This window comes from Leishmania major, chromosome 34 (assembly GCF_000002725.2).
Source record: "Leishmania major strain Friedlin complete genome, chromosome 34".
In the NCBI taxonomy this organism is placed as follows: domain Eukaryota; phylum Euglenozoa; class Kinetoplastea; order Trypanosomatida; family Trypanosomatidae; genus Leishmania; species Leishmania major.
In genome coordinates this window covers 719,400-741,920 of record NC_007286.2, presented here as the reverse complement: position 1 = coordinate 741,920, position 22,521 = coordinate 719,400, and the positions used below count along the sequence as shown (strand labels likewise).

The 22,521-nt window shown below is 67.0% G+C and overlaps 6 protein-coding genes across 6 annotated transcripts; all 6 read left to right on the top strand.

Moving 5' to 3' along the window:
* Positions 1–2,197: 2,197 nt before the first annotated feature.
* LMJF_34_1640 (putative amastin-like surface protein) lies at positions 2,198–2,773 on the top strand (the record flags this gene model as incomplete). Its single annotated transcript, XM_001686209.1, has 1 exon — positions 2,198–2,773. One exon carries the CDS (start codon positions 2,198–2,200, stop codon positions 2,771–2,773), a length of 576 nt encoding a protein of 191 aa, XP_001686261.1.
* A 2,759-nt stretch (positions 2,774–5,532) lies between these two features.
* On the top strand, positions 5,533–7,527 carry LMJF_34_1630 (tuzin-like protein; the record flags this gene model as incomplete). The annotated part of the gene is made up of 1 exon (XM_001686208.1): positions 5,533–7,527. The coding sequence occupies one exon, from the start codon at positions 5,533–5,535 to the stop codon at positions 7,525–7,527; it is 1,995 nt and encodes a 664-aa protein (XP_001686260.1).
* A 2,198-nt stretch (positions 7,528–9,725) lies between these two features.
* Positions 9,726–10,304, top strand: LMJF_34_1620 (putative amastin-like surface protein; the record flags this gene model as incomplete). Its single annotated transcript, XM_001686207.1, has 1 exon — positions 9,726–10,304. The coding sequence occupies one exon, from the start codon at positions 9,726–9,728 to the stop codon at positions 10,302–10,304; it is 579 nt and encodes a 192-aa protein (XP_001686259.1).
* A 2,769-nt stretch (positions 10,305–13,073) lies between these two features.
* On the top strand, positions 13,074–15,068 carry LMJF_34_1610 (tuzin-like protein; the record flags this gene model as incomplete). Its single annotated transcript, XM_001686206.1, has 1 exon — positions 13,074–15,068. One exon carries the CDS (start codon positions 13,074–13,076, stop codon positions 15,066–15,068), a length of 1,995 nt encoding a protein of 664 aa, XP_001686258.1.
* A 1,927-nt stretch (positions 15,069–16,995) lies between these two features.
* On the top strand, positions 16,996–17,523 carry LMJF_34_1600 (putative amastin-like surface protein; the record flags this gene model as incomplete). Its single annotated transcript, XM_001686205.1, has 1 exon — positions 16,996–17,523. The coding sequence occupies one exon, from the start codon at positions 16,996–16,998 to the stop codon at positions 17,521–17,523; it is 528 nt and encodes a 175-aa protein (XP_001686257.1).
* Positions 17,524–20,338: 2,815 nt separating this feature from the next.
* Positions 20,339–22,333, top strand: LMJF_34_1590 (tuzin-like protein; the record flags this gene model as incomplete). Its single annotated transcript, XM_001686204.1, has 1 exon — positions 20,339–22,333. One exon carries the CDS (start codon positions 20,339–20,341, stop codon positions 22,331–22,333), a length of 1,995 nt encoding a protein of 664 aa, XP_001686256.1.
* Between the last annotated feature and the right edge of the window lie 188 nt (positions 22,334–22,521).

Below are 22,521 nucleotides of genomic sequence, written 5' to 3'. Positions count from 1 at the left end.
CTGCTGCTTGGGCGCTTGTGCGGAGGCGGATGTGGATGCGCTGCCTTCACTGCCGTGTGTTGGCGGGCAGCCGTTGGAGGCACCGCCCACCGCACGGCGACGTGGTTGCTGACAGCTGCGTGCGGGTGCGGGTCTCTGCTGGATCAGTTGCCGAGGGCGACCAAGCTGCGATGGGGGTGGGGGAGGGGTGGACAAGAGCCCTCGCCCGCTGCGGAGACTCCGCCGCCTGTGCTGGGAAAGCAGACGCGCATCGGCAAAAGCGATGCGGCTGACCCACGCGGTGCGTGGGCCGTGCACCGGCGGGGTCGGCGATACACGTGCATACACATGCATAGATATACGTCTGTATATATCTATAGAGAGAGATGTTTGCATGTGCGTGCGTATGCTCTGGCGGAGGTACGCCTTGGGCAGGGGATGCTGCCGGCCAGCTCTCGGGCACTCCTTCGCCTGGTTGCCCCGGCCTCTCCGTCCCAGGCCAGCAGGTGCGTGCGCCAGTGCCCGCGCACGAATGTGGGTACACCCGAGTCCATCATGCCGTGTACCACTGACCCCACTCCATTCGATCCCTCTCTCACGCTGTAGGAAGCGTGCCGTACAGGTGTGGTCTGTCTGCGGCTGTTGTCTCGATGGCGGAGAGGGCGGCGCGCTGGGCAGCGTCTGCAGAGCTGCTTCCAAGCGCGGCAGCTCTCTGCGTGCGGAGCGCTGCGCAGGCGGCGTCGCCAGGAGGGCCCGTCTTTGTGTGGGTGCCGTTGGCCGCAGTCGCGCATTCTGCTGTGGGCTTGCGGGACACCTGGCAGGTGTGCGTCTGCGTGGCGGCGTCGGCGGTGTGCCGTGCGGTGGTGTTGCTCTCAGGTGTGCAGCCCGAGGTGGTGTGTATGCGTCCCAGCAGGGACGCGGCAGCGCAGCCGCCACGCCGCTGCTTTGCCGTTGTCGTTGGGAGGAGGGGGAGGGCGTGCAGGTGTGTGCCCGTGCCGTGCTGTGTGAGCACGCAGTCGCCAGCGCCGTGCCTCCTCTCTCTTGCTGCACCGGGATGCTGAGAGGCTGGTGCGCCTGGTGCCCTGTGGGCCCCGTGGGGGTGAACTGCGCGTCTTGCAGAATGCAGGCCCGTGTACCGACGCTTCGTGACGGGCGCCGGCCAGCCAACAGCGCTGTGCGTCGCTGCGCCCACTGCAGCTGCACTGCGTCCGGCACTGGCGGAGCCACGGGCTGTGCCCTGCATCAGCGCCTCGCTTGCCAAATCAGAAAACAGGAGGTAGGACACGTATACCCGTTGAATCGCCGGCACAACTCGCGGTGGGCCGGCACCGGCGTGACCGTGCCCGCGAGCCTCTCCGGCGACCTCGCTAGCACAGCCCTGCCCGCGGACACCAAGGGTCGGCAACCGTGCCCGAGGGCGTGCGGCAGGCTCTTTGCCTGCTGTCCATGATCGGTACACTGGACGCTGGGATCCCACGGCGCGGTGTGGCCAGCGTCATCAGCGGAGGCGGACAAGCGTGGCTGACGGAATGAATGAGATGCACGCTGGGTGCGTGATGACTGTGTCCGGGGCGCGGCGACGGCGCAGCACCGCCGAAGCGGTGCCAGAGCGGATCAGCGAAGGGGGGAGGGGCGTGGGAGGCGATGCGGCGCGTGCCAGAGGAGGGTAGCGGGAGGTGCCCCCTTTCCTCCCCCCGTCCTGTCCCCGCGTGGCCCCCCCGCCCCCGCGGCTGCGCTCCCGTGTCGCCCTCGCTGCCGCTGCGGCGCGTCTGTCGCATCCGCCGGCCCCACCCCTGCCTATGTGCTTGCCTTGCGTGTTTGTGCCAGCCGATGGCCCATGTGCCCCCGCTGCGCACGCCCCGCCGTGTCACTTGCCTGTCTCCACGCCTCTCTCTCCCCGTCTCTCTTGTCGCCCCTTTTCACTGCTGCCCACGCCGCCCGTCCCTCTACCGCCTCTCACAACACACCCGCGCACAACCGACCGCCCAACAACAACGCGTGCGCGCACACGCCACCGCAACCAAGACATCGCGTCGCCACGCCTCGACTCTCCTCCGCTCTCTCCCGCTCTCCCGTCGGCCCCCTCCTGCCTCTTTGTTTCCGCCTCCTCATTTGTCATCCGCTGTGTGGCAGCGTCTCGCCCGCACCCCCGCCGTTGGTTCTCGCGTCTGCCTCGGCGCCGCTCCTCTCAGTCTCTCGCTCTTGTCCCTTTTCGCCCATGAAGCGCAGTATCCCCCTCGTTGTCTACGTGGTCGTGCAGTTCGTGGCGTTCCTTCTGGTGCTGGCGGGCACGTCGGCTGATATGTTCCGCATCCCGAGGGGCTCTCTTCCAACACTTTGCATCACCCTGTGGGGACTTAGGTTAACGTGCAACTCTTCAGGATATGCTGCCTATATCGATGCTACGTTTCGTCCTTGCCCTCACCGTATCGCCCGTTTCCGCCTTGCGCAGGCGTTCGCTCTCATCTCCATCCTTGTGTACGGCGCGGCCTTTGTCCTGGGCTTAGTTTTGCTGTTTTACTGCTCTTTACTCCGCTTGGTCTGCTTGGTGCTGAACATCGTTGGCGTGGTTACCCTGTGCGTTGTGTGGGCGGCCATAGCGGTGACATACAACAAGGACGACCGGTCCTTTTGCCGTGGTCTCAAAGTGACCGGCCATTATGCTGCCGGATTCTTTCTCTTGGTGGTGGCCTGGATACTGGATATCCTCAACATCATCTTCTTGCTGCTTCCGTTGCAGATGAGGGGATCACAGGACTGTGCAAACTCGATGGACTACACAGAGCAAGACTAACAGTAAACAAGCCACAGGAAGCGGAGGGCGAGCTTGATAGCGGCGCGGCCCCTCCACACAGGCGTGCTCGTGGTGGAGCTGGTGACAGCGAGGATGAGGGTGCGAAGGCTGCTGGTTCCCGTGTCTGCCCTTCGCGGGCCCAGCCCTCTCGCTGCCCTGTCGCGCGTGCGTGCACGCACCCGCTCTCCGCGCACATGGCGAGGAGTCGCTCTCGCCCGCGCTGTCGTCGCCTCGCTCTCTCTTTTCCCGCTGCCTCGCATTGCCCTCGCTGTGCGCGTGCGTCTCGTGACGAGTGTGGCTTTGTGCGTCTTCCCTTCCTCCTCCCACGCGCGGCTCTCGTCGGCGTCTCCGTTCCCTCGCGTTGTGTTGCCGTGCTCATGCGCGCGGCGGCCGGCGCCATGCAGTGGGCAGCGCACACACACTGCGCGCCCACACGCCGACGCATGCCGCCTTCCGCCCACTGACCCCCACCCGCTCACCCTCCCCTGTGAGCTGCTCGCCCTCAGCAGCTGCTGGGACGTGCCCCCGTGACGGCCGCCCGGCGCACCGTTGGCGGAGCGCGGTGGCGGAGGAAGGCGCGGGGTGCCGGCAGGGGGGTCGCCGGGGGCCGGACCGTGTGCGCGGGAAAGGGAGAGCGAAGGCGTGCGGCGAATGCCCCAGCTGGGATGGGCAGGCAGGCGCGACGCAGGGGAGAAGCCGACGCCGTGGCAGGGATGGCGGGAGGCGGAGAGCCGCCCACGGCATCGGTGACGCGCCCGCCCTTCTCCAGCTACGCGCCCCGCCGCGGCGGCCGCGCGTGTTTCTGGTGTCCCCCTCGCGCGCCTGGTGGACTGCGCGGACACGGAGACGGGCGAGGGGGAGGGTGCGAGGTGCCAGAGGAGGTGGTGGCGGTTGCGGGAAGAAGACAGAGCGGGCGAGCGTGCGCAGGCAGCAGCGGCACGGCCGTGCATGGGCACCGCTGCCGAGGGGCGACTGCAGCACCTCGTGCATGCCTGCGTGGTGGTACACGGCGTGTGCGTGTGCGCAGGCGTATGCGCCCCTGTCACCGTCCTCCCCCTCGTTCCGTGAGCGGCCCCCGCGGCCCTCCCTCACTAAGGCTGCCGCTGTTGGCGTGTCTCTGTTTTCGTGCGGTGGTCGCGGGTGCCGCCCCGCGCTCTCGCTTTACTCGACGCTCGTCTCCCTCGAGCTCGCTCGTGCTTGCTGTTCTCTTCTGCGCGCAGAGAGAAGCGTGGTGTGTGCGTGCCCCTCTGCGCCTCTCGTCGCTCCCCGCACCCCCCGCCCCTCATGTGCGCGTGTGCTGGCGGTGGCGGCGGACTGTGGCGACGACGCAGGCAAGGGCAGCAGCCGCGCAGCAGAGCACGCGCATACGCACATACACGCCGACACACGCGGGCAGGGGACTGCAGGCGAAGCAGGACGGGCAAATGCGCGGCGGTACGAGCGAGTGCGAAGGCGGAGCGGAGCAGAGGCGGGGCTGCGTTGCTGCTCGCTCCTCTGGCGTCTGGCTCGAGTCCGTCTGCGTGTGCGCCCCCCGTGTCGCTGTGTCTCCTCGCCTCTCTCTTGTGCGAATTGTTTCGATGGCTTCGTTGCTGGCGCACACCACCGAATCCTCCAGGCTCCACCGTGGGGAGTCGCCACGCCGCATGTGACGCGATGCAGCGGCCTTCAGGAGACGGAGGGGGAGAAGCACGGCATGCAGGCAGACTGCGGGGTCTCACAGGGCCCTGACCTGCGGCTGGGCAACATTCCCCCTCGGCTCGTGCGGCGTGTACGACGACCACCACCTGCCACGCACTGCTGCACCCTCCCCACCGACAGAGGCCACCGCCTCCGCCCCTGGGGCACAACCCTGAGGGCGGCCCCGCTGGGAGCGCGGCGTGCAGTGCGGCCCGGCGCAGCGGCAGGACGGCTCGTCCTCGGCGACGCGGATGTGGCCGCCGTGCCACAGGGCGTAGGGGTGCCGTGGCTGTAGGCGCGCATGCGCCGGCTTGTGCGTGGTGGAATGGAGGCGGTGAGAAGCAAGTGCATGCCTCGCTGATTCGCACAGTCATGCGAATCAGCACACCCACCCAACAGCAAAACGGCAGGTGCATATATATATATATATGTTGATCTCTACATATGACTCTCTCTCTCTCTCTATATATATATGGCTGTGTAGGTATATTATGTACCGACAACACCGCCAAACGCCTCGCATTACGTTGTCCTCGCGGACCGCTCGCTTGTTGTCCTCGCCTGGCAGGGCGGAGGGCGTGCGTGCGCTTCTGTCTCCTCTCTTGCTTCCCCTCTGTTTGCTTTGCGGTACGCCTTCCTGCGCGCGTGCCTGCTCGCTATTATGCTTGCTTCCGTTGACCGACTCGTGAAAACCAACAGCGTCACCGCCGCGACTGCCGTCCCCCTCGTCCCCGTGAGGGCAGGGTATAGGGGGTGCAGGCGGCGCTCTTTGCTGCTGCCCGTGGTGCTGCCGCGCCGTGTGCGTGCAGGTGTGTGCACCCGCATGCGGGTGCGTGCCGGTATATGTATATACATATATATGTGTGTATGTGCGTGTGTACATGTCTGTGTGTGCGCGCGCCCTCTGGCAGCGCAGCCGCCTTCTGTGCCGATGCCTCATCATGTGCCCCACTCCTCTCTCTACTGCACGTTGGCGCGCGGGTCATGGGTGGTTGTCGAGGAAGCGCGGTGATGCAGAGGCGCCCCCCAGCCGTGAGCGGCGCCGTCACCCACACGCCAACACGAGGCACTCCCATGCGCACATGATGGCGCTCACACTCGACCCCCGGTGGAACGCCATGCGGAGAGGCATTGCCGGCATCGGTGTGTGCGCGGTGGATGGTAGAGGTGGTGCGGCCGCACCCGGATCTTGTAGGCTCTCTTTGTGTAGCTGTCTCTCGCCGGCGTCGAGTGGTGGGTGCGGCGGCGCAGATTCTGCGTTGTCGGAGGGCGGACACTGCCGCGAGTGTGTGTGCGGCATGCGTGGCCGCCTGCCGTCACCGAAGAAGCCGTGGAATAGTCTGGCAGGCGTCTTGGTTGGTGTGCGCGTGACGCACGCGGCGAGCGTTCTCGAGGACCGCCCCGTGGCTCTCGGACGGCTCGTGAGCAGATTGTCGGAGGCGGCCTACAAGGCGGAGATGCTCCGTACTGGCAAGAGGGATCGCGACGGCGAGGACCGCCGCGGCGACGCCGCGCAGCTGCTGGTGGTGGATGCTGGCACGCGGGTGACGGTCAGGACGGAGGGCGATCCCGCGAGCGGGGCCGCGGTGGCGCCGTCCGCCATGCACATGAAGGGCACTATCGCCAAGGTGAACGGCAACGCTACCTACATTATACTAATGGAGAAGGGCGAAGTGGAACTCTCTGTGGCGTCTGAGCGCATTGTGGCGCTGCAGCCGCGGAAGAAGCTGCTCCAGAGCGCTAGGCTGGTGGCGCTGGTAAACTGGCTGCGCTCCTGCGTGCACGACCCGCGCGACGTGGAGGCCATCGCGCTCGTCCTGTTCAGCCGCGGCTGGCGGGCGGAGCGGATGTACCTGCTGGAAGGCGTGGATCTCCTGCCGTTTGTGTTTGTGTCGAGGGTGGAGCTGGACAGTGTTAGCGAGAAGGCGCGGTGGGAGCGCGACCACGACAAGGCGATGCAGATGCTGCGCCGCGAGCGGGTGAAGGATACGAACTTTCGCTATGCCCTGGCCAAGTACAAGGGCACCATGAGCTGCATTGCCGGCGTGCTTGTGGTCGCTTACGTGTTCACGGCGAACCTGCGCGCGTACCGGCGGCAGCAGCGGGGCCATCAGCTCCGGACAGCCATCGAGACCCTCTCCAAGGCTGCCCGGCCAAGGAAGGAGGAGGGTATGCTCGCGGCGGCCGCCGAGGCCTTCGAGGTGAGGCGCGAGGATGAGGAGGCGCTTGTGCGCAGTGTGCTGACGCAGATGGCGCCGTCGCATCCCCGCATCGTGGCCCTCGCCGGTGGCTCTGGCGGCGGCAGGTGTGTGCCGTGTCGCCGCGCGGTGCGCGTGGAGGGGGTGGCGCTGGTTCATGTCGACGTCGGCGGCACGGAGGACACCCTGCGCAGTGTTGTGAGGGCCCTGGGGGTGAGCAACGTGGAGGTGTGCGGCGACCTGCTGGGTTTTGTGGAGGAAGCGATGCGGGGCGCGACCGTGAAGGCCAGCGACGGCGTTCCGTTCTTGGTGATGAGGCTGCGCGAGGGCAGCGATCTGGGCAGGGTGTACGGCGAGGTGGTGAGCCTGGTGAGCGACTGCCAGGCCTGCCATATCGTCCTGGCGGTGCCCATGAAGGCTCTGACCCCTTTGAACGTGTCGTCGCGGAGGCTGGACTTTTACTGCATACCACCCTTCTCCCGCCGGCAGGCGTTCGCCTACGCGGAGCACACGCTGGACGCGCTGGACCTGGTGTGCTTTGTGGAGGTGGTGGGGACGCGCAGCAGCGACGTCGACGAGCTGTGCGCTGCGCTGCGCCAGCGCGGCGTGGACCCGGTCACGTACACGAGCCTCATGCTGGCGCGGGCGATGCGTCGGCTGCAGGCTGCGCTGGGACCACCTGGCTCGCCTGCTCGTGCGGCGATCCGGCAGCTAGCCTCGATGCCATTCGCCGACGGCGTGCGCGATGACGCCACTGGAGCGATGTCGGTGCTCGGGCAGCCAGATGTGCAGGAGATGGTGCTGTACGATCCGGTGCAGCACGAGTGGCGGTTTGCGCAGCAGGTGTACCACACCGCGGCGCGCTGCATCTTGATCTAGTGTGTGTGGACGCGACCGGCGCGTGCGGCCTGGGCTGGGCTGTGCTGGGCTGGGGGGGGGGGGCAGTGCCTTTGCTGCTGCTTGGGCGCTTGTGCGGAGGCGGATGTGGATGCGCTGCCTTCACTGCCGTGTGTTGGCGGGCAGCCGTTGGAGGCACCGCCCACCGCACGGCGACGTGGTTGCTGACAGCTGCGTGCGGGTGCGGGTCTCTGCTGGATCAGTTGCCGAGGGCGACCAAGCTGCGATGGGGGTGGGGGAGGGGTGGACAAGAGCCCTCGCCCGCTGCGGAGACTCCGCCGCCTGTGCTGGGAAAGCAGACGCGCATCGGCAAAAGCGATGCGGCTGACCCACGCGGTGCGTGGGCCGTGCACCGGCGGGGTCGGCGATACACGTGCATACACATGCATAGATATACGTCTGTATATATCTATAGAGAGAGATGTTTGCATGTGCGTGCGTATGCTCTGGCGGAGGTACGCCTTGGGCAGGGGATGCTGCCGGCCAGCTCTCGGGCACTCCTTCGCCTGGTTGCCCCGGCCTCTCCGTCCCAGGCCAGCAGGTGCGTGCGCCAGTGCCCGCGCACGAATGTGGGTACACCCGAGTCCATCATGCCGTGTACCACTGACCCCACTCCATTCGATCCCTCTCTCACGCTGTAGGAAGCGTGCCGTACAAGTGTGGTCTGTCTGCGGCTGTTGTCTCGATGGCGGAGAGGGCGGCGCGCTGGGCAGCGTCTGCAGAGCTGCTTCCAAGCGCGGCAGCTCTCTGCGTGCGGAGCGCTGCGCAGGCGGCGGCGCCAGGAGGGCCCGTCTTTGTGTGGGTGCCGTTGGCCGCAGTCGCGCATTCTGCTGTGGGCTTGCGGGACACCTGGCAGGTGTGCGTCTGCGTGGCGGCGTCGGCGGTGTGCCGTGCGGTGGTGTTGCTCTCAGGTGTGCAGCCCGAGGTGGTGTGTATGCGTCCCAGCAGGGACGCGGCAGCACAGCCGCCACGCCGCTGCTTCGCCGTTGTCGTTGGGAGGAGGGGGAGGGCGTGCAGGTGTGTGCCCGTGCCGTGCTGTGTGAGCACGCAGTCGCCAGCGCCGTGCCTCCTCTCTCTTGCTGCACCGGGATGCTGAGAGGCTGGTGCGCCTGGTGCCCTGTGGGCCCCGTGGGGGTGAACTGCGCGTCTTGCAGAATGCAGGCCCGTGTACCGACGCTTCGTGACGGGCGCCGGCCAGCCAACAGCGCTGTGCGTCGCTGCGCCCACTGCAGCTGCACTGCGTCCGGCACTGGCGGAGCCACGGGCTGTGCCCTGCATCAGCGCCTCGCTTGCCAAATCAGAAAACAGGAGGTAGGGCACGTATACCCGTTGAATCGCCGGCACAACTCGCGGTGGGCCGGCACCGGCGTGACCGTGCCCGCGAGCCTCTCCGGCGACCTCGCTAGCACAGCCCTGCCCGCGGACACCAAGGGTCGGCAACCGTGCCCGAGGGCGTGCGGCAGGCTCTTTGCCTGCTGTCCATGATCGGTACACTGGACGCTGGGATCCCACGGCGCGGTGTGGCCAGCGTCATCAGCGGAGGCGGACAAGCGTGGCTGACGGAATGAATGAGATGCACGCTGGGTGCGTGATGACTGTGTCCGGGGCGCGGCGACGGCGCAGCACCGCCGAAGCGGTGCCAGAGCGGATCAGCGAAGGGGGGAGGGGCGTGGGAGGCGATGCGGCGCGTGCCAGAGGAGGGTAGCGGGAGGTGCCCCCTTTCCTCCCCCCGTCCTGTCCCCGCGTGGCCCACCCCTGCCTATGTGCTTGCCTTGCGTGTTTGTGCCAGCCGATGGCCCATGTGCCCCCGCTGCGCACGCCCCGCCGTGTCACTTGCCTGTCTCCACGCCTCTCTCTCCCCGTCTCTCTTGTCGCCCCTTTTCACTGCTGCCCACGCCGCCCGTCCCTCTACCGCCTCTCACAACACACCCGCGCACAACCGACCGCCCAACAACAACGCGTGCGCGCACACGCCACCGCAACCAAGACATCGCGTCGCCACGCCTCGACTCTCCTCCGCTCTCTCCCGCTCTCCCATCTGCCCCCTCCTGCGTCTTTGTTTCCGCCTCCTCATTTGTCATCCGCTGTGTGGCAGCCTCTCGCCCGCACCCCAGCCGTTGGTTCTCGCGTCTGCCTCGGCGCCGCTCCTCTCAGTCTCTCGCTCTTGTCCCTTTTCGCCCATGAAGTGCAGTATCCCCCTCGTTGTCTACGTGGTCGTGCAGTTCGTGGCGTTCCTTCTGGTGCTGGTGGGCACGCCGCTGGAGATCTTCCGTGCACACAATCGTCCAGGAGTCGCTCAGTGTCTAACGCTTTTTGGCTTTAAGCTCGACTGTAAAGGACTCCAATATGACCAGACGGTAGACATGCAATGGATCGAGTGCCCTGCACGCATCACCCTTTTCCGCCTTGCGCAGGGATGCGCCATCATCTCCATCCTCGTGTACGGCGCGGCCTTTGTCCTGGGCTTAGTTTTGCTGTACGGCTGCACTATTCACCGCTGGGTTTGCCTGGCGCTGAACATCGTTGGCGCGGTCACCTTGTTCATTGTGTGGGTGGCCATAGTGGTGACATACAACAAGGACGATGGGCAAAAGTGCCCTAAGGTGAGGGATACGGGCTACCGGCTCGGCACCGGGTTCGCTCTCTTGGTGGCGGCCTGGATACTGGATATCCTCAACATCATCTTCTTGCTGCTCCCGTGCACGGTCCCGGCCACTAAAGCGAACGAGAAGCCGGAGTCGCCGACAGCGCAAGAGTAGGATGGAGGTAACAGGACGGAGTGGAGGGCGAGCTTGATAGCGGCGCGGCCCCTCCACACAGGCGTGCTCGTGGTGGAGCTGGTGACAGCGAGGATGAGGGTGCGAAGGCTGCTGGTTCCCGTGTCTGCCCTTCGCGGGCCCAGCCCTCTCGCTGCCCTGTCGCGCGTGCGTGCACGCACCCGCTCTCCGCGCACATGGCGAGGAGTCGCTCTCGCCCGCGCTGTCGTCGCCTCGCTCTCTCTTTTCCCGCTGCCTCGCATTGCCCTCGCTGTGCGCGTGCGTCTCGTGACGAGTGTGGCTTTGTGCGTCTTCCCTTCCTCCCCCCACGCGCGGCTCTCGTCGGCGTCTCCGTTCCCTCGCGTTGTGTTGCCGTGCTCATGCGCGCGGCGGCCGGCGCCATGCAGTGGGCAGCGCACACACACTGCGCGCCCACACGCCGACGCATGCCGCCTTCCGCCCACTGACCCCCACCCGCTCACCCTCCCCTGTGAGCTGCTCGCCCTCAGCAGCTGCTGGGACGTGCCCCCGTGACGGCCGCCCGGCGCACCGTTGGCGGAGCGCGGTGGCGGAGGAAGGCGCGGGGTGCCGGCAGGGGGGTCGCCGGGGGCCGGACCGTGTGCGCGGGAAAGGGAGAGCGAAGGCGTGCGGCGAATGCCCCAGCTGGGATGGGCAGGCAGGCGCGACGCAGGGGAGAAGCCGACGCCGTGGCAGGGATGGCGGGAGGCGGAGAGCCGCCCACGGCATCGGTGACGCGCCCGCCCTTCTCCAGCTACGCGCCCCGCCGCGGCGGCCGCGCGTGTTTCTGGTGTCCCCCTCGCGCGCCCGGTGGACTGCGCGGACACGGAGACGGGCGAGGGGGAGGGTGCGAGGTGCCAGAGGAGGTGGTGGCGGTTGCGGGAAGAAGACAGAGCGGGCGAGCGTGCGCAGGCAGCAGCGGCACGGCCGTGCATGGGCACCGCTGCCGAGGGGCGACTGCAGCACCTCGTGCATGCCTGCGTGGTGGTACACGGCGTGTGCGTGTGCGCAGGCGCATGCGCCCCTGTCACCGTCCTCCCCCTCGTTCCGTGAGCGGCCCCCGCGGCCCTCCCTCACTAAGGCTGCCGCTGTTGGCGTGTCTCTGTTTTCGTGCGGTGGTCGCGGGTGCCGCCCCGCGCTCTCGCTTTACTCGACGCTCGTCTCCCTCGAGCTCGCTCATGCTTGCTGTTCTCTTCTGCGCGCAGAGAGAAGCGTGGTGTGTGCGTGCCCCTCTGCGCCTCTCGTCGCTCCCCGCACCCCCCGCCCCTCATGTGCGCGTGTGCTGGCGGTGGCGGCGGACTGTGGCGACGACGCAGGCAAGGGCAGCAGCCGCGCAGCAGAGCACGCGCATACGCACATACACGCCGACACACGCGGGCAGGGGACTGCAGGCGAAGCAGGACGGGCAAATGCGCGGCGGTACGAGCGAGTGCGAAGGCGGAGCGGAGCAGAGGCGGGGCTGCGTTGCTGCTCGCTCCTCTGGCGTCTGGCTCGAGTCCGTCTGCGTGTGCGCCCCCCGTGTCGCTGTGTCTCCTCGCCTCTCTCTTGTGCGAATTGTTTCGATGGCTTCGTTGCTGGCGCACACCACCGAATCCTCCACGCTCCACCGTGGGGAGTCGCCACGCCGCATGTGACGCGATGCAGCGGCCTTCAGGAGACGGAGGGGGAGAAGCACGGCATGCAGGCAGACTGCGGGGTCTCACAGGGCCCTGACCTGCGGCTGGGCAACATTCCCCCTCGGCTCGTGCGGCGTGTACGACGACCACCACCTGCCACGCACTGCTGCGCCCTCCCCACCGACAGAGGCCACCGCCTCCGCCCCTGGGGCACGACCCTGAGGGCGGCCCCGCTGGGAGCGCGGCGTGCAGTGCGGCCCGGCGCAGCGGCAGGACGGCTCGTCCTCGGCGACGCGGATGTGGCCGCCGTGCCACAGGGCGTAGGGGTGCCGTGGCTGTAGGCGCGCATGCGCCGGCTTGTGCGTGGTGGAATGGAGGCGGTGAGAAGCAAGTGCATGCCTCGCTGATTCGCACAGTCATGCGAATCAGCACACCCACCCAACAGCAAAACGGCAGGTGCATACATATATACATATATATATATACATGTTGATCTCTACATATGACTCTCTCTCTCTCTATATATATATGGCTGTGTAGGTATATTATGTACCGACAACACCGCCAAACGCCTCGCATTACGTTGTCCTCGCGGACCGCTCGCTTGTTGTCCTCGCCTGGCAGGGCGGAGGGCGTGCGTGCGCTTCTGTCTCCTCTCTTGCTTCCCCTCTGTTTGCTTTGCGGTACGCCTTCCTGCGCGCGTGCCTGCTCGCTATTATGCTTGCTTCCGTTGACCGACTCGTGAAAACCAACAGCGTCACCGCCGCGACTGCCGTCCCCCTCGTCCCCGTGAGGGCAGGGTATAGGGGGTGCAGGCGGCGCTCTTTGCTGCTGCCCGTGGTGCTGCCGCGCCGTGTGCGTGCAGGTGTGTGCACCCGCATGCGGGTGCGTGCCGGTATATGTATATACATATATATGTGTGTATGTGCGTGTGTACATGTCTGTGTGTGCGCGCGCCCTCTGGCAGCGCAGCCGCCTTCTGTGCCGATGCCTCATCATGTGCCCCACTCCTCTCTCTACTGCACGTTGGCGCGCGGGTCATGGGTGGTTGTCGAGGAAGCGCGGTGATGCAGAGGCGCCCCCCAGCCGTGAGCGGCGCCGTCACCCACACGCCAACACGAGGCACTCCCATGCGCACATGATGGCGCTCACACTCGACCCCCGGTGGAACGCCATGCGGAGAGGCATTGCCGGCATCGGTGTGTGCGCGGTGGATGGTAGAGGTGGTGCGGCCGCACCCGGATCTTGTAGGCTCTCTTTGTGTAGCTGTCTCTCGCCGGCGTCGAGTGGTGGGTGCGGCGGCGCAGATTCTGCGTTGTCGGAGGGCGGACACTGCCGCGAGTGTGTGTGCGGCATGCGTGGCCGCCTGCCGTCACCGAAGAAGCCGTGGAATAGTCTGGCAGGCGTCTTGGTTGGTGTGCGCGTGACGCACGCGGCGAGCGTTCTCGAGGACCGCCCCGTGGCTCTCGGACGGCTCGTGAGCAGATTGTCGGAGGCGGCCTACAAGGCGGAGATGCTCCGTACTGGCAAGAGGGATCGCGACGGCGAGGACCGCCGCGGCGACGCCGCGCAGCTGCTGGTGGTGGATGCTGGCACGCGGGTGACGGTCAGGACGGAGGGCGATCCCGCGAGCGGGGCCGCGGTGGCGCCGTCCGCCATGCACATGAAGGGCACTATCGCCAAGGTGAACGGCAACGCTACCTACATTATACTAATGGAGAAGGGCGAAGTGGAACTCTCTGTGGCGTCTGAGCGCATTGTGGCGCTGCAGCCGCGGAAGAAGCTGCTCCAGAGCGCTAGGCTGGTGGCGCTGGTAAACTGGCTGCGCTCCTGCGTGCACGACCCGCGCGACGTGGAGGCCATCGCGCTCGTCCTGTTCAGCCGCGGCTGGCGGGCGGAGCGGATGTACCTGCTGGAAGGCGTGGATCTCCTGCCGTTTGTGTTTGTGTCGAGGGTGGAGCTGGACAGTGTTAGCGAGAAGGCGCGGTGGGAGCGCGACCACGACAAGGCGATGCAGATGCTGCGCCGCGAGCGGGTGAAGGATACGAACTTTCGCTATGCCCTGGCCAAGTACAAGGGCACCATGAGCTGCATTGCCGGCGTGCTTGTGGTCGCTTACGTGTTCACGGCGAACCTGCGCGCGTACCGGCGGCAGCAGCGGGGCCATCAGCTCCGGACAGCCATCGAGACCCTCTCCAAGGCTGCCCGGCCAAGGAAGGAGGAGGGTATGCTCGCGGCGGCCGCCGAGGCCTTCGAGGTGAGGCGCGAGGATGAGGAGGCGCTTGTGCGCAGTGTGCTGGCGCAGATGGCGCCGTCGCATCCCCGCATCGTGGCCCTCGCCGGTGGCTCTGGCGGCGGCAGGTGTGTGCCGTGTCGCCGCGCGGTGCGCGTGGAGGGGGTGGCGCTGGTTCATGTCGACGTCGGCGGCACGGAGGACACCCTGCGCAGTGTTGTGAGGGCCCTGGGGGTGAGCAACGTGGAGGTGTGCGGCGACCTGCTGGGTTTTGTGGAGGAGGCGATGCGGGGCGCGACCGTGAAGGCCAGCGACGGCGTTCCGTTCTTGGTGATGAGGCTGCGCGAGGGCAGCGATCTGGGCAGGGTGTACGGCGAGGTGGTGAGCCTGGTGAGCGACTGCCAGGCCTGCCATATCGTCCTGGCGGTGCCCATGAAGGCTCTGACCCCTTTGAACGTGTCGTCGCGGAGGCTGGACTTTTACTGCATACCACCCTTCTCCCGCCGGCAGGCGTTCGCCTACGCGGAGCACACGCTGGACGCGCTGGACCTGGTGTGCTTTGTGGAGGTGGTGGGGACGCGCAGCAGCGACGTCGACGAGCTGTGCGCTGCGCTGCGCCAGCGCGGCGTGGACCCGGTCACGTACACGAGCCTCATGCTGGCGCGGGCGATGCGTCGGCTGCAGGCTGCGCTGGGACCACCTGGCTCGCCTGCTCGTGCGGCGATCCGGCAGCTAGCCTCGATGCCATTCGCCGACGGCGTGCGCGATGACGCCACTGGAGCGATGTCGGTGCTCGGGCAGCCAGATGTGCAGGAGATGGTGCTGTACGATCCGGTGCAGCACGAGTGGCGGTTCGCGCAGCAGGTGTACCACACCGCGGCGCGCTGCATCTTGATCTAGTGTGTGTGGACGCGACCGGCGCGTGCGGCCTGTGCTGGGAAAGCAGACGCGCATCGGCAAAAGCGATGCGGCTGACCCACGCGGTGCGTGGGCCGTGCACCGGCGGGGTCGGCGATACACGTGCATACACATGCATAGATATACGTCTGTATATATCTATAGAGAGAGATGTTTGCATGTGCGTGCGTATGCTCTGGCGGAGGTACGCCTTGGGCAGGGGATGCTGCCGGCCAGCTCTCGGGCACTCCTTCGCCTGGTTGCCCCGGCCTCTCCGTCCCAGGCCAGCAGGTGCGTGCGCCAGTGCCCGCGCACGAATGTGGGTACACCCGAGTCCATCATGCCGTGTACCACTGACCCCACTCCATTCGATCCCTCTCTCACGCTGTAGGAAGCGTGCCGTACAGGTGTGGTCTGTCTGCGGCTGTTGTCTCGATGGCGGAGAGGGCGGCGCGCTGGGCAGCGTCTGCACAGCTGCTTCCAAGCGCGGCAGCTCTCTGCGTGCGGAGCGCTGCTCAGGCGGCGTCGCCAGGAGGGCCCGTCTTTGTGTGGGTGCCGTTGGCCGCAGTCGCGCATTTTGCTGTGGGCTTGCGGGACACCTGGCAGGTGTGCGTCTGCGTGGCGGCGTCGGCGGTGTGCCGTGCGGTGGTGTTGCTCTCAGGTGTGCAGCCTGAGGTGGTGTGTATGCGTCCCAGCAGGGACGCGGCAGCACAGCCACCACGCCGCTGCTTCGCCGTTGTCGTTGGGAGGAGGGGGAGGGCGTGCAGGTGTGTGCCCGTGCCGTGCTGTGTGAGCACGCAGTCGCCAGCGCCGTGCCTCCTCTCTCTTGCCGCACCGGGATGCTGAGAGGCTGGTGCGCCTGGTGCCCTGTGGGCCCCGTGGGGGTGAACTGCGCGTCTTGCAGAATGCAGGCCCGTGTACCGACGCTTCGTGACGGGCGCCGGCCAGCCAACAGCGCTGTGCGTCGCTGCGCCCACTGCAGCTGCACTGCGTCCGGCACTGGCGGAGCCACGGGCTGTGCCCTGCATCAGCGCCTCGCTTGCCAAATCAGAAAACAGGAGGTAGGGCACGTATACCCGTTGAATCGCCGGCACAACTCGCGGTGGGCCGGCACCGGCGTGACCGTGCCCGCGAGCCTCTCCGGCGACCTCGCTAGCACAGCCCTGCCCGCGGACACCAAGGGTCGGCAACCGTGCCCGAGGGCGTGCGGCAGGCTCTTTGCCTGCTGTCCATGATCGGTACACTGGACGCTGGGATCCCACGGCGCGGTGTGGCCAGCGTCATCAGCGGAGGCGGACAAGCGTGGCTGACGGAATGAATGAGATGCACGCCGGGTGCGTGATGACTGTGTCCGGGGCGCGGCGACGGCGCAGCACCGCCGAAGCGGTGCCAGAGCGGATCAGCGAAGGGGGGAGGGGCGTGGGAGGCGATGCGGCGCGTGCCAGAGGAGGGTAGCGGGAGGTGCCCCCTTTCCTCCCCCCGTCCTGTCCCCGCGTGGCCCACCCCTGCCTATGTGCTTGCCTTGCGTGTTTGTGCCAGCCGATGGCCCATGTGCCCCCGCTGCGCGCGCCCCGCCGTGTCACTTGCCTGTCTCCTCGCCTCTCTCTCCCCGTCTCTCTTGTCGCCCCTTTTCACTGCTGCCCACGCCGCCCGTCCCTCTACCGCCTCTCACAACACACCCGCGCACAACCGACCGCCCAACAACAACGCGTGCGCGCACACGCCACCGCAACCAAGACATCGCGTCGCCACGCCTCGACTCTCCTCCGCTCTCTCCCGCTCTCCCGTCGGCCCCCTCCTGCCTCTTTGTTTCCGCCTCCTCATTTGTCATCCGCTGTGTGGCAGCGTCTCGCCCGCACCCCCGCCGTTGGTTCTCGCGTCTGCCTCGGCGCCGCTCCTCTCAGTCTCTCGCTCTTGTCCCTTTTCGCCCATGAAGCGCAGTATCCCCCTCGTTGTCTACGTGGTCGTGCAGTTCGTGGCGTTCCTTCTGGTGCTGGTGGGCACGCCGCTGGACATGTTCCGTGCACACAATCGTCCAGGAGTCGCTCAGTGTCTAACGCTTTTTGGCTTTAAGCTCGACTGTGAATCACTCGAATATCTGGAGACGGTAGACACGCAATGGGTTGATTGCCCTGCACGCATCACCCGTTTCCGCCTTGCGCAGGCGTTCGCCATCATCTCCATCTTTGTGTACGGCGCGGCCTTTGTCCTGGGCTTAGTTCTGCTGTACGGCTGCACTATTCACCGCTGGGTTTGCCTGGCGCTGAACATCGTTGGCGCGGTCACCTTGTTCATTGTGTGGGCGGCCATGGTGGTGACATACAACAAGGACGATGGGCAAAAGTGCCTTAAGGTGAGGGATACGGGCTACCGGCTCGGCGCCGGGTTCGCTCTCTTGGTGGTGGCCTGGATACTGGATATCCTCAACATCATCTTCTTGCTGCTTCCGTGCAGATGAGGGGATCACAGGACTGTGAAACCGATGGAGTCACAGAGGAAGAATAACAGTAAACAACCACAGGAAGCGGAGGGCGAGCTTGATAGCGGCGCGGCCCCTCCACACAGGCGTGCTCGTGGTGGAGCTGGTGACAGCGAGGATGAGGGTGCGAAGGCTGCTGGTTCCCGTGTCTGCCCTTCGCGGGCCCAGCCCTCTCGCTGCCCTGTCGCGCGTGCGTGCACGCACCCGCTCTCCGCGCACATGGCGAGGAGTCGCTCTCGCCCGCGCTGTCGTCGCCTCGCTCTCTCTTTTCCCGCTGCCTCGCATTGCCCTCGCTGTGCGCGTGCGTCTCGTGACGAGTGTGGCTTTGTGCGTCTTCCCTTCCTCCTCCCACGCGCGGCTCTCGTCGGCGTCTCCGTTCCCTCGCGTTGTGTTGCCGTGCTCATGCGCGCGGCGGCCGGCGCCATGCAGTGGGCAGCGCACACACACTGCGCGCCCACACGCCGACGCATGCCGCCTTCCGCCCACTGACCCCCACCCGCTCACCCTCCCCTGTGAGCTGCTCGCCCTCAGCAGCTGCTGGGACGTGCCCCCGTGACGGCCGCCCGGCGCACCGTTGGCGGAGCGCGGTGGCGGAGGAAGGCGCGGGGTGCCGGCAGGGGGGTCGCCGGGGGCCGGACCGTGTGCGCGGGAAAGGGAGAGCGAAGGCGTGCGGCGAATGCCCCAGCTGGGATGGGCAGGCAGGCGCGACGCAGGGGAGAAGCCGACGCCGTGGCAGGGATGGCGGGAGGCGGAGAGCCGCCCACGGCATCGGTGACGCGCCCGCCCTTCTCCAGCTACGCGCCCCGCCGCGGCGGCCGCGCGTGTTTCTGGTGTCCCCCTCGCGCGCCCGGTGGACTGCGCGGACACGGAGACGGGCGAGGGGGAGGGTGCGAGGTGCCAGAGGAGGTGGTGGCGGTTGCGGGAAGAAGACAGAGCGGGCGAGCGTGCGCAGGCAGCAGCGGCACGGCCGTGCATGGGCACCGCTGCCGAGGGGCGACTGCAGCACCTCGTGCATGCCTGCGTGGTGGTACACGGCGTGTGCGTGTGCGCAGGCGCATGCGCCCCTGTCACCGTCCTCCCCCTCGTTCCGTGAGCGGCCCCCGCGGCCCTCCCTCACTAAGGCTGCCGCTGTTGGCGTGTCTCTGTTTTCGTGCGGTGGTCGCGGGTGCCGCCCCGCGCTCTCGCTTTACTCGACGCTCGTCTCCCTCGAGCTCGCTCATGCTTGCTGTTCTCTTCTGCGCGCAGAGAGAAGCGTGGTGTGTGCGTGTGCGTGCGCGTGCCCCTCTGCGCCTCTCGTCGCTCCCCGCACCCCCCGCCCCTCATGTGCGCGTGTGCTGGCGGTGGCGGCGGACTGTGGCGACGACGCAGGCAAGGGCAGCAGCCGCGCAGCAGAGCACGCGCATACGCACATACACGCCGACACACGCGGGCAGGGGACTGCAGGCGAAGCAGGACGGGCAAATGCGCGGCGGTACGAGCGAGTGCGAAGGCGGAGCGGAGCAGAGGCGGGGCTGCGTTGCTGCTCGCTCCTCTGGCGTCTGGCTCGAGTCCGTCTGCGTGTGCGCCCCCCGTGTCGCTGTGTCTCCTCGCCTCTCTCTTGTGCGAATTGTTTCGATGGCTTCGTTGCTGGCGCACACCACCGAATCCTCCACGCTCCACCGTGGGGAGTCGCCACGCCGCATGTGACGCGATGCAGCGGCCTTCAGGAGACGGAGGGGGAGAAGCACGGCATGCAGGCAGACTGCGGGGTCTCACAGGGCCCTGACCTGCGGCTGGGCAACATTCTCCCTCGGCTCGTGCGGCGTGTACGACGACCACCACCTGCCACGCACTGCTGCGCCCTCCCCACCGACAGAGGCCACCGCCTCCGCCCCTGGGGCACGACCCTGAGGGCGGCCCCGCTGGGAGCGCGGCGTGCAGTGCGGCCCGGCGCAGCGGCAGGACGGCTCGTCCTCGGCGACGCGGATGTGGCCGCCGTGCCACAGGGCGTAGGGGTGCCGTGGCTGTAGGCGCGCATGCGCCGGCTTGTGCGTGGTGGAATGGAGGCGGTGAGAAGCAAGTGCATGCCTCGCTGATTCGCACAGTCATGCGAATCAGCACACCCACCCAACAGCAAAACGGCAGGTGCATACATATATATACATGTTGATCTCTACATATGACTCTCTCTCTCTATATATATATATGGCTGTGTGGGTATATTATGTACCGACAACACCGCCAAACGCCTCGCATTACGTTGTCCTCGCGGACCGCTCGCTTGTTGTCCTCGCCTGGCAGGGCGGAGGGCGTGCGTGCGCTTCTGTCTCCTCTCTTGCTTCCCCTCTGTTTGCTTTGCGGTACGCCTTCCTGCGCGCGTGCCTGCTCGCTATTATGCTTGCTTCCGTTGACCGACTCGTGAAAACCAACAGCGTCACCGCCGCGACTGCCGTCCCCCTCCTCCCCGTGAGGGCAGGGTATAGGGGGTGCAGGCGGCGCTCTTTGCTGCTGCCCGTGGTGCTGCCGCGCCGTGTGCGTGCAGGTGTGTGCACCCGCATGCGGGTGCGTGCCGGTATATGTATATACATATATATGTGTGTATGTGCGTGTGTACATGTCTGTGTGTGCGCGCGCCCTCTGGCAGCGCAGCCGCCTTCTGTGCCGATGCCTCATCATGTGCCCCACTCCTCTCTCTACTGCACGTTGGCGCGCGGGTCATGGGTGGTTGTCGAGGAAGCGCGGTGATGCAGAGGCGCCCCCCAGCCGTGAGCGGCGCCGTCACCCACACGCCAACACGAGGCACTCCCATGCGCACATGATGGCGCTCACACTCGACCCCCGGTGGAACGCCATGCGGAGAGGCATTGCCGGCATCGGTGTGTGCGCGGTGGATGGTAGAGGTGGTGCGGCCGCACCCGGATCTTGTAGGCTCTCTTTGTGTAGCTGTCTCTCGCCGGCGTCGAGTGGTGGGTGCGGCGGCGCAGATTCTGCGTTGTCGGAGGGCGGACACTGCCGCGAGTGTGTGTGCGGCATGCGTGGCCGCCTGCCGTCACCGAAGAAGCCGTGGAATAGTCTGGCAGGCGTCTTGGTTGGTGTGCGCGTGACGCACGCGGCGAGCGTTCTCGAGGACCGCCCCGTGGCTCTCGGACGGCTCGTGAGCAGATTGTCGGAGGCGGCCTACAAGGCGGAGATGCTCCGTACTGGCAAGAGGGATCGCGACGGCGAGGACCGCCGCGGCGACGCCGCGCAGCTGCTGGTGGTGGATGCTGGCACGCGGGTGACGGTCAGGACGGAGGGCGATCCCGCGAGCGGGGCCGCGGTGGCGCCGTCCGCCATGCACATGAAGGGCACTATCGCCAAGGTGAACGGCAACGCTACCTACATTATACTAATGGAGAAGGGCGAAGTGGAACTCTCTGTGGCGTCTGAGCGCATTGTGGCGCTGCAGCCGCGGAAGAAGCTGCTCCAGAGCGCTAGGCTGGTGGCGCTGGTAAACTGGCTGCGCTCCTGCGTGCACGACCCGCGCGACGTGGAGGCCATCGCGCTCGTCCTGTTCAGCCGCGGCTGGCGGGCGGAGCGGATGTACCTGCTGGAAGGCGTGGATCTCCTGCCGTTTGTGTTTGTGTCGAGGGTGGAGCTGGACAGTGTTAGCGAGAAGGCGCGGTGGGAGCGCGACCACGACAAGGCGATGCAGATGCTGCGCCGCGAGCGGGTGAAGGATACGAACTTTCGCTATGCCCTGGCCAAGTACAAGGGCACCATGAGCTGCATTGCCGGCGTGCTTGTGGTCGCTTACGTGTTCACGGCGAACCTGCGCGCGTACCGGCGGCAGCAGCGGGGCCATCAGCTCCGGACAGCCATCGAGACCCTCTCCAAGGCTGCCCGGCCAAGGAAGGAGGAGGGTATGCTCGCGGCGGCCGCCGAGGCCTTCGAGGTGAGGCGCGAGGATGAGGAGGCGCTTGTGCGCAGTGTGCTGACGCAGATGGCGCCGTCGCATCCCCGCATCGTGGCCCTCGCCGGTGGCTCTGGCGGCGGCAGGTGTGTGCCGTGTCGCCGCGCGGTGCGCGTGGAGGGGGTGGCGCTGGTTCATGTCGACGTCGGCGGCACGGAGGACACCCTGCGCAGTGTTGTGAGGGCCCTGGGGGTGAGCAACGTGGAGGTGTGCGGCGACCTGCTGGGTTTTGTGGAGGAAGCGATGCGGGGCGCGACCGTGAAGGCCAGCGACGGCGTTCCGTTCTTGGTGATGAGGCTGCGCGAGGGCAGCGATCTGGGCAGGGTGTACGGCGAGGTGGTGAGCCTGGTGAGCGACTGCCAGGCCTGCCATATCGTCCTGGCGGTGCCCATGAAGGCTCTGACCCCTTTGAACGTGTCGTCGCGGAGGCTGGACTTTTACTGCATACCACCCTTCTCCCGCCGGCAGGCGTTCGCCTACGCGGAGCACACGCTGGACGCGCTGGACCTGGTGTGCTTTGTGGAGGTGGTGGGGACGCGCAGCAGCGACGTCGACGAGCTGTGCGCTGCGCTGCGCCAGCGCGGCGTGGACCCGGTCACGTACACGAGCCTCATGCTGGCGCGGGCGATGCGTCGGCTGCAGGCTGCGCTGGGACCACCTGGCTCGCCTGCTCGTGCGGCGATCCGGCAGCTAGCCTCGATGCCATTCGCCGACGGCGTGCGCGATGACGCCACTGGAGCGATGTCGGTGCTCGGGCAGCCAGATGTGCAGGAGATGGTGCTGTACGATCCGGTGCAGCACGAGTGGCGGTTTGCGCAGCAGGTGTACCACACCGCGGCGCGCTGCATCTTGATCTAGTGTGTGTGGACGCGACCGGCGCGTGCGGCCTGGGCTGGGCTGTGCTGGGCTGGGGGGGGGGGGCAGTGCCTTTGCTGCTGCTTGGGCGCTTGTGCGGAGGCGGATGTGGATGCGCTGCCTTCACTGCCGTGTGTTGGCGGGCAGCCGTTGGAGGCACCGCCCACCGCACGGCGACGTGGTTGCTGACA